General features: G+C 43.9%; 2 protein-coding genes across 3 annotated transcripts in view; one reads left to right on the plus strand and one right to left on the minus strand.

Annotated features, from left to right (window-relative positions):
• APBB1IP (amyloid beta precursor protein binding family B member 1 interacting protein) overlaps positions 1–12,126 on the minus strand; it is a 151,142-nt gene extending 139,016 nt beyond the window's left edge. The window contains exons 1-2 of one of the 2 annotated variants that reach the window (XM_049881782.1): positions 11,995–12,126; positions 11,557–11,795 (exon numbers count right to left, since the gene is read on the minus strand). The gene's annotated coding sequence lies outside the window, so the exon portion shown is untranslated. Of the gene's footprint in view, positions 1–11,556; positions 11,796–11,990 lie in introns of both variants that reach the window. The other variant, XM_049881781.1, reaches the window with a different exon arrangement.
• Positions 679–1,842, plus strand: LOC126074911 (septin-2-like). The gene is given in 2 exon segments (XM_049881809.1): positions 679–1,769; positions 1,772–1,842. Coding segments are annotated over 2 exon segments (1,080 nt in total). The 5' UTR covers positions 679–736; the 3' UTR covers positions 1,819–1,842.
• Positions 12,127–13,912: the final 1,786 nt, after the last annotated feature.

Consider the following 13,912-nt stretch of genomic DNA (forward strand, 5'->3'; position numbering starts at 1 on the left):
TTACAATTTTGTTCTACATTTTTCTCCAGCTCTGTCCAGGGCCCTCTATTCCCTCTTAGTGTCATTTCTCTATGCTGCCATTTCTAATCTGTAAAACGGAAATAATAACAATACGTTTTCCAGAAGTTACTAGAATGAACTTAGCCTAACATATAAAAAAGAGTCCTGGATGGCGCAAATGGTTACGCATTTAGCTACTAACCAAAAGGTTGGTGGTTCGAATCCCCAGGCATCTCAGAAGAAAGCCCTGCTGATCTGCTTCCATAAGGTTACAGCCATGAAAACCCTATGAAGCGTAAGTTGGAATTGACTCAACAGCCACTGATTTTAATATATAATAAGCCCACAGTATTTATCAATTCATACTTCGTGTCTGCATCCAAAACTGAACTTCTGATCCCTTCCCCTCCAACTTCCCCCTCTCAGTTGATGGCAATTCCATTCTTCTAGTTGTTTAGGCCAAAAACTTGGGAGTCAAAGTCTTCCTCTCACACCCCACATCCACTCTCAGGAAATTCTATTGGCTCTATCTTCAAAATACATGCAGAATTCAAAAGCTTCCTAGTGGGCTCCTTGTTTCCATCCCTGCTCCTTTCAGTTTAGTCTCAAGAGCAGTCAGAGTGAGTCACTTAAATGTAAGTCAGGGCGGGAGCAGCGGGCGCTGGGCGGGTCCGGGCCTCAGTCACTTGGCGCCTGGTCTTCTTCCCGTCGGCCGGTTGAGGAAATTTCGCTCAAGATGTCTAAGCAGCCAGCTCAGTTCATAAATCCAGAAACACCTGGCTATGTTGGATTTGCCAATCTTCCTAATCAAGTTCACCGAAAATCAGTGAAAAAAGGTTTCGAGTTCACACTGATGGTTGTTGGTGAATCTGGACTGGGAAAGTCGACACTCATAAACAGCCTGTTCCTGACCGACCTCTACCCAGAAAGAGTCATACCTGGAGCTGCAGAAAAAATTGAGAGAACTGTCCAAATCGAGGCCTCCACCGTGGAGATTGAAGAGCGAGGGGTCAAGCTGCGACTGACAGTAGTGGACACATCTGGCTACGGCGATGCCATCAACTGCCGAGACTGTTTTAAGACCATCATCTCCTACATCGACGAGCAGTTTGAACGGTACCTGCACGATGAGAGCGGCTTGAACAGACGGCATATCATCGACAACAGGGTTCACTGCTGCTTCTACTTCATCTCCCCTTTCGGACACGGACTGAAGCCCTTGGATGTTGCATTCATGAAGGCGATTCACAATAAGGTGAACATCGTGCCTGTCATCGCCAAGGCTGACACCCTCACACTGAAGGAACGGGAGCGCTTAAAGAAAAGGATTCTGGATGAAATTGAAGAACATAGCATCAAAATCTATCACTTACCTGACGCAGAGTCAGATGAAGATGAAGATTTTAAAGAGCAGACCAGGCTTCTCAAGGCCAGCATCCCATTTTCGGTGGTCGGATCCAACCAGTTGACTGAAGCCAAAGGCAAGAAGGTCCGAGGCCGCCTCTACCCGTGGGGGGTGGTGGAGGTGGAGAACCCAGAGCACAACGACTTCCTGAAGCTGAGGACCATGCTCATAACTCATATGCAGGACCTCCAGGAGGTGACCCAGGACCTCCACTACGAGAACTTCCGCTCTGAGAGGCTCAAGAGAGGCGGCAGAAAAGTAGAGAATGAGGACATGAACAAAGACCAGATCTTGCTGGAAAAGGAAGCTGAACTTCGCCACATGCAGGAGATGATCGCAAGGATGCAAGCTCAGATGCAAATGCAGACGCAGGCGGGGACGGCGACGGCGGTGTGCACGGGCAGCACGTGTGAGAAAACGGTCTCCAAGATAAAAAAGAAAACGTTCCAGACGAGTCGCATAGTGGTGTCTTCCACGCGATCGACGGCGGAGTCTGTCAGTGTGTTACGGCATCTGTGCCTGAGAATTCAGCTTCTTTTTAAACTTTTGATGTTTTTTTTTCCCTTTGGTATGAAGTACTTTTAACATTGTATTTCATTGCTACGTTATGCTTTCTATTTTGTATTTCGTTTTCATTTTTTTTCCCTCCTTAACTAACCACTAAGTTAGAATCGGTTTCCCAGATGGTCCTGGGTGGTAGAGACACCTGCCTGGTGCCAGGCCCTTTACGACGAAGGGTGCTGTGTGGAGCCTCCAGCCTGCCTTTCTTCCGTGTTTGTGCACATCACCTGAAACCAGTTTTGCTGCTATAGTTCAATACTTTTAATCCATCTGCCCACGTACGTGTTTACCAAATAACACGATTAGAACTGTCTGATGAGGTACCCGTTTATACTTACGTAGCTGTTTTCAAAGCAGACTTTTAGAGGTGAATTTACAAAGCCTCTGGATCCCGGCACTAGATAACTTTTAAAGCCACTATGGCAGTTTTATGGCAGAGAGCTTGTCACCAGTCTTTCTGCAGTGTTCTCCACCAGGGCTGGTTATACCACGCTGCAGAGAAAATCATGAGCCACGAGCCCCACTTTTCTTTTGCAGCTAAGACTCATACACACAGTGAGAATCACTGAAACTGTTTTTACTCAACTAATTTTAAAAATAACTTTTTAAGAAAAATTAACATTTGACCTGTTGAAAACAACCTTTTGTACTTTTATACTGCACTTTACTATATTTTTCTGTAATGCGTGTAAGAAGGTCCTCTTCAGCAGTGGAAATTGGGGTCCTATTTTTTTATGGTAGGTGCGCCTCTGGACCCAGACCTGTCCCCCGGCACCGTCCTGCCCCAAGGCCATGGCCCTGGAGGCCTCTCTGAACCCAGACCTGGCCACAGACATAGTCCTGCCCCAAGGCCATGGCTCTGGAGGCGTTTCTGAGCCCAGACCTGTCACCAGCCCTCTGCTAGGCTTTGGAGATCCAAACCCCCTTCCACTGCTTTCTTTTTAATGGTTTTACAGTGGGAGGCAAAGAGCAGTGATCATTTTGTTACGGGCAGACCGTCTCATCAATTTTTGCTCATTATTTTCTTCATTCTGTGAAATACCCATTTCTGTGTCTTAGGAGAATGAGACATTTCACATCTGTGCTGACAGGCTGGAGCAGGCGCCAGCCACCGAAGCTGCGCAGGCTCTGTCCTCTGTGCCGAGGTCTTGGCCGTCTCCTGTCCTAATGTGCCTCCTGTGGGGCATGCCCAGGGATGCCAACGCTCCGAGGCTGGCTTCTTCAACACATCTGCTGATGCAGGCAAATGTGTTCCTAGAAAGTGGTCCTTTAAAGCAGGCAGACCTGAGTGGAAGGAGCAGAGGTGCTGGTTCAGGGTTTTCATCTTCTGTTTAGTGGGAGGAGTTAAGAAAATGATTAACCTGAGGGAGTGAGGAGGGTGGTTTTGTTTCTGTCTTTTGTTTTGGCCAGACAAGAAATGAGATGGTCAAAATACATTAGCTATGAAGCTGTACTACCACAAAAACTCACGTGCCCCACTAACTTTGCCCCTGTACTGTCCAGCCGTTGTGAGTGGTGGGAGCTGTGCAGCACGTTGTGCAGTTTTACCAAGAAAAGTATCGTGCGACTTCAGGGTACCTCCAGTCAAAGTCTGTTATTTGGGCTATTTTGGCATTTATTAACTAACTGTGCTAGAGAAAACCTGTAAAAAGAAAAGTCAAAAAGCTTTTGCAAATAGTATAAACCCTGTGTATATTTAAGCAGAAGTACTGCTCAGGGCAAGCTGCCACTCAGTATTGGTTACGTGGGGCTGGGAGGGCCTGTGCTGTTACGCTTTTAAATGCCTTTTGTTTGCTGCCCAAATCTCAGTTTATACTTTTGCTCACAGATAACGGCTCTTTTACTAAAAAGTTAATCTCTACCTATAGAAACGTATTTTGAAAACACTTATTTTACACAGCAATTTTGTATTAAAATTAACCTTTTATCAATAAAGCACTATTGTTTAGGTATTAAAAAAAAAAGATGCAAGTCAGATTACGATACTCCTCTTTCCATAACCCTGCAGTGGCCCTTCAATTTCACTCAGAGTAAAAGGCAAAGTTTTTACAATGGCTTACAAGACTCTCCGTGATTTACCCCTCCCCTGCCCTCTGACCTGTCCAACCATGTCTCTTTTACTCTCTCCCTTGCTCATTACTTCTAGCCACACAGGCCTTCTTGCCGTTGCTTGAACACACCAGGCATGCCCCTGCCTCACAGCCTGGGCACTGGCTAGTCCCTCTGCCTGGAACACTGTCCCCCTGATAACTTCTGGGAGATGCAAATGTTTAACATGCTCAGCTGGTCACTAAAAGCCTGGAGGTCCAAGTCTACCCAGGGGCACCTTGGAAGAAAGGCCTGGAGATCTATTTCTGAAAAACTAGCCACTGAAAATCCTATGCAGCACAATTCTACTCTGACACACATGGGTCACCATGAAGTCAGAATCCACTCTGTGGCAACTGGTTAACCCCACCTTCTCCTTCAAATGTTTGCTTAAATCTTCTCAATGTGCCCAAGTCAAACCAACTTATTTAATACTGTAACTTTACTTTGTTCAACTTTTTCATTTTTATAGCACTTTTCACTTACTAATACCTACATTTGCTGATTATGCTTACTATTATCTGTATCTTCCCACTAGAATGTAAGCTCCACAAATGCAAAGCTCTTTGTTTTTTTTGCTCATTGACTAATCCCAAGCACCTAGGACAGTGCTTGGGAAATATTTTTTGAATGAATGATTGAAATGTATTTAAAATGGATATCTAAACATGGAATAATTGTTGTTGTTAGGTGCTGTTCAGTCGATTTTGACTCATAGCGACCCCATGTGACAGATTATAACTGCGCCATAAGGTTTTCTTGACTGTAATCTTTACAGGAGCAAATTGCCAGGTCTTTTTCCCATGGAGCTGCTGGGTGGGCTCGAACCGCCAGCCTTAAGGCTAGCAGGTAAGTGCTTCACCATTGTGCCACCAGAGCGTAATTCCTTAATTATATATTCTTTATTACACTTAAAAAATTACAGTACCCCACTGACAAATCTTGGTCACTTCATTAATTACTAAGATACCACAAACTATTTCTGTGTTACTTACTCAACCATTTCTAAACTACTCTTTTTATGCTATTTAAATCAATGTAAGTTATCTTTAATTAAGGACACATTTTCTACTATTGATTACCATCCCTAGGTCAGGGATTGAATTCTAATTCCCATTCCCCAAGTGCTAATGCACTTTAATTCCCAGTCTGAGATCTTGCTTTGCAAATGCGTGTACATACTAAGCGCTTAATAAAAAAAAAAAAAAGCACATTCAGAATAGTGACTACCTCCAGGGCAGAAATAGGGGGATGGTATGATTGGGAAGCCAGGGGATGTATTGGGAATATTCTATTAAGCTGAGTGATAGGTACTCAGATGTTGGCTTTATTATTATTTGTTGTTATTTATAGATATATATCATACATCATCTTGTATGTACAAAATATTTCATAAAAAAGGAAGGAAAAAGTCTGCAAAACACAAAAATAAATCTAATCTAGTGTCTACTTTTTCTAATACCGCTTTTTATTTCTCTCTAGGCTGACGTGATATAAATCTTCCAGCCAGTTGTGTAGGAACATAACTGCTAGATGATACAGCATTTATTCCCCCTCCCAGCCGTCTCACTGATGGGTCCGTGATACAGGACCATATCAGAAAGATCCCCAGCAGAATTAGGAAAAAAGTGTCATACTCACTGCTTTGATGGTTTAATCAATTTAGCAGGCAGTCATGAAGGATCAGAAGGTAATAAAGATAAAAATGAAAACACATGATTGCCACCAAATCCAATTATATATACAAAGATAGTAACTTCAAAATTGATTATAATATCTTGTTTGCCCACTATCATAAGCCAAGTTCTTTGATTAGTTACCTTCTATCCATTTTCCCTTCCCTGACCCCTGGCCTGGTATTTGTTGTTGTTACTGTGAGCTGTGGTCAAGTTGCCCCAATTCACGGCGGCCCCAACTCATGGTGACCCCATGCACAACGGGACCAAACACTGCCCAGTCCTGCACTATCCCCATGATGGGCTGCGGATCTGAGTGTTGTGATCTATGGCATAGGAACCCTGATATGTGTTCCCACAGCACACGACTCTATTCCCACCCAGCACTGGTCGCAAAGAATGTGACTGCTTCTTTATATCTCCCCAGCTAAACTATACGCCCAATGAGGAAAGGCCCTGTGTTTTATCACCATTACAGCCCCATCACCTGCTATAGACCATGGGCACTGGTATCAGACTGCCTTAGTTCAAACATCAGCTCAGCTTCTTATTCACTGTATGAGTTTAACTTCTCTCTGTTTTCATTTCCTCAGTGAAAAAAATTCCTACTCCTAGTGACCACGAAGGGCTGAAGAGAACTGCCCCATAGGTTTTTCAAGGCTGTAATCTTTACGGAAGCAAACTGTCACATCTTTCTCCTATGGAGTGGCTGGTGGGTTTGAACCGCCAACCTTTCCAGTGCTTTAACCACTGCGCCACCAGGGTTCCTTTCAATGAAAAGTGGGGTGGGGGGGAAATTCATATTAGTACTAACAATAGTATCAGGATGTAAGGGTTAATGAAATGACACGTCTAAACTGGTTAGCACAGGGTCTGGTACACAATTTAAACTAAATATCATAATCATTATGGTGGCATAGTGGTTAAGAGCTCAGCTGCTAACCAAAAGGTCGGCAGTTCGAATCCACCAGCTACTCCTTGGAAACCCTATGGGATAGTTCTACTCTGTTGTATAGGGTCGCTATGAGTTGGAATCAGCTCGACGGCGACGGGTTTGGCTTTTGGTTTTGGATTACTATGTGGTGATCAAGGAAGAAACGGAATTGACAGAGAAGAAATGAAAATAGCTCTTATGATTTTTTTTTTAAACATTTTATTGTTGCTTAGGTGAAAGTTTACAGAGCAAATTAGTTTCCCATCCAGCACTTTATATACAGTTGTTTCACTGACATTGGTTGCAAACGTCTGAAAGAGTCAGCATTCTCCCCCTTCCTCCCTGGGTTCCCTACGTCCATTCACCTAGCTTTCCTGCTCCTACCGTCCTTCCGAACTTTGCTTTTGGGCAGATGTTGCCTTTAGGTCTTGTATAGTTGATAGTTTTGAGGTGTACATTCCTCACTGGTGGTGGTGTTCATTTTAGGACTGTCTATTGTGTGCATATAGTGTGCTCTCCGGGAGTGATTTCAGTTCCAAGTCTGAAGGGTATCTAAGGGCCACAGTCTCGGGGGTTCTACCAGTCCCTATTAGACCAATAATGAGTATAATTATTTATGAGTGTGAATTTTGTTGTTCTACATTTCTCTCCCACTCTGTCCATGATCTACTATTGTGGTCCCCGTCAGAGCAGTGCGTAGTGGTAGCCAGGTATCACCTAGTTCTTCCGGTCTCAGGCTAGTGGAGGCTGTGCTTCATGTGGTCCATAAGTCCTTTGGACTAATTGTTTCCTTGAGTCTTTGGTTTTCTTCACTCTTCTTTCCTCCAAATGGGAAGAGACCAATTGTTATATCTTAGATGGCCACTCTCAAGCTTTCAAGACTCTAGTCACTACTCACCAAAGAAGGATATAGAACATTGTATGGACTCTGATATGCTAATTCACCTAGACGTTCCCTGAGACTATGATCTCTAGCCTATAAGATTATTTTTAAAGATTCAAGTTCACAGTCACGTTTGGAAACTGAGTCATGAATTCAAGCTTCAGAATATGTACTGAGAAGATGCGGTACCTTGGAACAGTGCTACATCTCTGCTTACTCGTATCACAGTTGGTACCAAGGGGCGAACTGCATCTCAGAGGCTTATAACATTCTGATGGCACAACACAGAAGTGAAGCTGACATATTCTGCCTATTTAGCAAACATTTTCGGAGTCCTAACCATGGTGCCAGGAATTTGGCTAGGCCTCGGAGATGCAATGGTGGTAGCTCACATCCTAGTCCCCGGAAGTCATCCTCAGCGCTTTCCTCCACCCCCCGCTGCCATGCTGCATGTACAACTTGGGCCCTTAAACTGGGTATAAACAGTTCAATGTTCTCCTTCATGCTGCTATTCTCTCTTCTCAAGAAAACTGGAATTGCTGCTTTTCCAGAAACATAGCAGTTTCCTCTAAAAGTCTTATTTCTCATGATAATTATACCTATAATAGTCACGAATAAACATCACTATACAATCTACTGTATCAGTCTAATACCTTAGAACTTGACTTTTACTTTGTACTTGAATTTATAATAAATGCTTAAACATTAAGTCATTTTTTATTTAGGATGATAGAACTGACATAAAACACACATATTTTCATACTGAAAATATTGTTTTTAATAAGGATTTTTCTATTTGAAGGTGAGAATTCCTAAGACTACTTTACCGCCTATAAAACAGACCCACCAGCTTCTATAAAATTGTAAAGATTGGGATCTGATAGACTATGAAATGCAAAATTAATTTATTATAAGATTTGGTGACTCACTAAAGGGTTCTAGGTGCAAAAATAATTAAAATGAAATGGAACAAAATTAGAAATAATGGTTTTTGAATGCAGCAAAAAAGTGGCACCTCAAACAGATATTTTTGGCAATGAACTTTATAAACAGTCCATTCTAATAATAATATGAAAATATCTAGAACTTTCTAACTATAATTGAAAAATTCAATTTAATTATAAACAAAAAAGGCAAAAAAGGTTTGTAATTTACATTCTTATGACATAAAAATACAAAAAATTTAATGGATGCTATATTTTTTTTTTATACAACCTAGTAAGTATAATAAGTATATAAAGTAAGTGTTTAAGATTTAAAATAAGTACCATAAAGTAATCTACATTACAAAGTTATGCTTCTGAGGGATAGCAAATGAGGAATTTTGAAATCTAATATTGATCTGCTCAAGTGGGGCACATGAATTCCCTATGTCAGTTTTTCAATAGAATAGGAATTTGCTGCTTTTACTTACAGGCCAGAAATTGACTCTGTTTTGAGGAGGACTTCTCAGAAACCAAAGGACTTAAAAGTGTTGATATTTCAGAATTTAACAAAATATGTTACTATTATTTCTCCATTCTTTTTTTATTAGTGATCTGCAATTCTCACTCTCCAGGATTTCAGACAGGACAAGTTCAAAGAATTATAGCACTTCTTCAATTGCCATTTTAATGACAGAAATAATCTAACCCAGTAATCTCACTTTACTGAGAAATTATCTAAGGCCCAAAGAGGTTAAGAAGCTGAATCAAGGTTATCCATGTCTAGTTAGTGGCAGATATCGAACCAGAACGCAAGCCTCTCCAATACCCAGGAAAGACATAAGTATTACTTGTTGTTGTTGTCGTGTCCCATCAAGTTGATTCCGACTCACAGCCACCCTATATGACAGAGTAGAACTGCCCCACAGGGTTTCCAATGAGCAGCTGATGGGTTTGAACCCCTGACCTCTTGGTTGGCAGCTGGAGTTCTTAACCACTACACCACCAGGGTATTATTAGTAGTGTGAAAATGACAAAGTATTAATAATTTGAAGACGACATTAAATTTCTTGGGTCTTTCACAGCAGACTGAGCAGACAAGGAAGCACCATCTGGAAGACATTACAGAGGATTTCTTGGTAAACCTGCTAACTTGGCTTGCCAGCATTATTGTAATACTGCCCAGGTGCCATTCCAGTGTTCCAGTGAGGACGCGGGGAGAATTGCCACCGGAAGTTTATTCAAAAGGACAGAGGTTCCCTTTCTGAAATTTTGATTCAGAGACCTAGAATTTATAATTAGTAGTGCTCTTGCCAGAAACCCTGGTGGCGTTTTAGTGCTCTTGCCAGAAACCCTGGTGGCGTAGTGGTTAAGCGCTACGGCTGCTAATTAAAGGCTTGGCAGTTCAAATCCGCCAGGCGCTCCTTGGAAACTCTATGGGGCAGTTCTACTTTGTTCTGTAGGGTCGCTATGAGTCGGAATTGACTCAACGGCACTGAGTTTGGTTTTTGGTAGTGCTCTTGCCTTTGAATCACACTGAATCCTTTCATGCTCACGGGTACCTCTAGGGACCAAGTAGTTTTTCTGCGTCTGAAGGCTTACTGGGAAGCTGCTGCACTGTGACAGTGCGATTGCTGCAAGGCAGGGGCCCTTATGACAGTTTGAAACTGAAGAAACAGGCATGTGCTGCAAATTACTGCTTTTACAGAGTACTGTGTGAAGTGTTTGAATTTTTATTTGTTACCCATATGTAGCAATAGACCACGGTGGGGACTCGGGGGTATAATTAGTGGTACTTCATATGGACCACTAAACACTTAGGGTAGGCTTGTGGGAGACAGCAAGGAAAAAAAAAAAATCCATGCTACCTGCCGAAAATTCAGACACTCAATGGTTCAGCACGCTTCCACTAATGAAAACACATGGTATCAACACAAAAACTCAAAGCAGAAAATAAATGGTTCAGGAAAGGGTTATACCACCAGAAACACTGTCCTGCGGAGTAACAAACCCATGCGACTTTTCCCATGTATCTTTCTTTTGTTGCTGCTGTGTGTCTTCCAGTAGATTCTGACTCACAGCAACCCAATATGACAGAGAACTGCCCCACAGGGTTTCCTAGGCTGTAATCTTTATGGCAGCAGATCACCAGGTCTTTTCTCTTTTCTCCCCAGGAGGGGCTGCTGGATTCCAACCAACACCTTTCAGTTAGGCCAAGCCTGCTTAACTACTGCACTATTAGGGCTCCTATGTATCTTTCTAGAATAGTGAATTTCTTTCTCTAATGATCACTCTAAAACTTCTTTTTGAACCGCTTGGCTGAGTGGCGCTAGGACACATCAACACATTTAGAGTTCCACAATAGCACAAATTCTAAGAATTATCTTCCCAGAAAGAAAATAAGAGGTACAGGTCTTCAGCAGCACCCAGTCCTTCCGGAAACAAGGGCATTCTTGCTAGTTCTCTTCATGCTATAAAGCGGCACTCTTCGTATTCACGCCATTCTAAATTCGAAACTTGAGCCTGGTGCCCACAGCTTTCCTCTGTCTTATTTTTAAATGAAAAGAAGAATACCAAGTGGGAAAAGTTATTTTTGAAAACAAGAAACAGCTGTCTGAAAGTTTTAAAGGAAGGAAACACTGTAAGATTCGCCAGACTGCGATCGACACTCTCAAATTCTCACACCATTTATATATAATCTACGATGCCCTAAAATGTCCGAGAAATCCCTCCAGATTCCGTCAGGTTGGGGTTCCTGGACGTGCTGGACAGGCACGGGTTCACGCCGGTACGACCTTGTAGCAATTTCCTCGGCAGGAAATTTGTCAAATCTGATGAAACAGATCGCAGGGAAGGCGAGCCCGATCCCCAACCCCCGCGCGGGCTGAGTCAAGTATTGAGAACGCCAGAAAGGCCCCGGGAGACCCGCATCCCTCGAGGATCAAGAGAGGGGCGCGCGTCCACGGCGGCCAGCGCTGGGCGCCGAGCCGGCCTTGGTCCGACGGGCTGGACACATGGTCCGGTTAGAGTCGGAGGCCCAGGGCTGCAGCGCCCCTAGTGCTCCCGCACAGGCGGGCGTCGCTTACCTTTACGGCTGTACGGGGACGCGGGCGGGTGCGGGGTGCGCGGGCGGGCGCGGGGTGCGCGGCCGGGCGCGGGGTGGCGTCCGGCACCAGCAGGCAAGGGAGACGCGGTGCGCTGGGCGCCACCGGAGCTCGAGGTCTGCTTCCTCCGGGAGGAAGTGGTGTCAGCCCTGCCCTTCACACGTAGCGCGCAGACGTAAGGCACTCAGGAGCTCCGCTGCCTCGAGGTGCAAGTCAGGACCCTGGGTAGAAGGGGGAAAAAAAAAACCTGGATAAAAGACTCTGAAAATTCAGGGGCTCTTTTTTCCTAACTCTTTGAGTCTGTGCCTTGTTTTCTCTCATTTTTCCTCTACAGCACAACCTTGAAGAAAAAAATTTTTTTTTTTTTTTTTTAATTCTGGCGAAAGTACAGCCATCCTCTGTCATCCCTCCCCTACCTACGCTATGCCGATCCTTTTCGGATGCCAGGAGAATTGACCCATCTTTGTAGCCTCGATATATTTGGGGTAAGGGACTTGGGGCCAAATGATGAGGCCACGAAACCGGATTTATCTTGCAACGGCCTTCCTAAGTGTTTACTTCAGCCCTTCTGTGCTTCCTCTTTCGGGCCAGTTGCGCAACGATGCCCAGCCCCCAGCAGCCCGCGCGAAGGTAACACAGCAGGGCCGAGAGGAGCGGAAGAGGAGCGCCCTCAGCGCGGGCCCGCTCGATCCCGGCTCTGGGCCTGTGCGCAAGTAACGCGCGCCCCAGACCCTGGAGATAAACTCTTTCTTTTGGGTGTGGGGCCGGGAAAGGAAGGGTGCTGTCAGGAGGGGCCATTTGTCAACTATCAGATTGGCAGAAACCCCAAAGCTTCACAACTTTCCCTTGGTGGGCGAGGCTGTGGAGAAACAGGCATTCTCACGAATTGCTGGTGGAAATCCAAAATGGTGTGAACCGCTTGGAGATGCATTAACACTTTGATCCAGCAATTCCACTTCTAGAAATGTATTCCAAAGATTCACTGATGAAAATAAGTACAGGCGTGTGCACGAGGCCATTTAAGGCTGCACAATTGGTAAGAGCAAATGACTGGAAATAACCCTTAACTGTTGCAAGTGGAGTCTCTTTAGAGAAAGTGACAGGGAAGCTTTAAACACAAGTTAAGATCAGTTATGATTTGTAAATGTGGCTGAATTAACCTCCTCTTTCCCTAAACAGCTGTGTCTTCGAGGAGCTTAAATGTGGGGAAGGTGGTGGCAACAAAGACTTAAAGTAGACACGTAAATTAATAAGTTCAGATAGTTCATTTATTTTAGAAGAAACTATTCATTCCCCGGGTGGTGCAAACAGTAAATGAGTGCAGCTGCTAACCTAAAGGTTGGAGGTTCATGTCCACCTAGAGGTACCTCGGAAGAAAGGACTAGTGATCTACTTCAGGAAAATCAGTCATTGTAAACCCTACGGAGCACAGTTCTACTCTGACACACATGGAGTTGCTACAAGTTGGAGTCTACTCCATGCCAACTGGTTTGGTTTGGTTTACTTTTCTAAGAACAATGAAAACAGCAGTGAAGAATACAATTCCTACTCTCCTACTTTGGAGAAAATAGACAATTTAGAAATAAATATTTAACATGTTAAGTAATAAGTGTTTTGAGGGACCTTAAAAGGTGAGCGATAGAGAGTGATGGGGTGGGAGTGGGGTGCTATTTCTATTAGGGTCCCCAAGGAAGATCTATGTGATAAGTGACACTTGAGTTGAGACTGAAACAATTTTAGAGAGATTACTCCATGTGGATTTATGGATGAGACTGTTCAGGCAGAAGGGACAGCACATTCAAAGTTCCTGAGTTAAGCAAGGGCTTGGGATATTGGAGAAGCAGCAAGGAAGCTAGCACAGCTAGAGCAGAGTGAGGGGAAGACAGGTAGGAAGTGAGATCGAAGAGGAAAAAGTGGCCAGATCGTGTGTGGCCTTGTGGGCTATGGTGGGGACTTTGAGTGAGATGGGAAGCCGTTGGAAAATTCTGAGCAGTCAATAAATGCTGTATAGAAAATAAAGTCAAGCAATGAAATAGAGAGACTTGTTAAGAGAAGGAAGATGGTCAGTCGTTGTTGTCAAGTTCTGTAGAGTCAGATCTGACCCATAGCGACCCCATGTATAACAGAATGAAACACTGCGGGGTTCTGCACGAGCTTCAAAATCATTGCTATGTTTGAACCCATTTTCGCAGCCAGTGTGTCAATACATCTCATAGAAGGTGTCTTCTTTTTCATTGACCTTCTACTTTACCAAGCATGATGTCCAGCAGTTAGTCCCTCCTGATGACATGTGCAAAGTGAGTGAGATGAAATCTCACCACATTGGCTTCTAAGGTGC

Source organism: Elephas maximus, chromosome 4, assembly GCF_024166365.1.
Source record: "Elephas maximus indicus isolate mEleMax1 chromosome 4, mEleMax1 primary haplotype, whole genome shotgun sequence".
NCBI lineage: Eukaryota > Metazoa > Chordata > Mammalia > Proboscidea > Elephantidae > Elephas > Elephas maximus.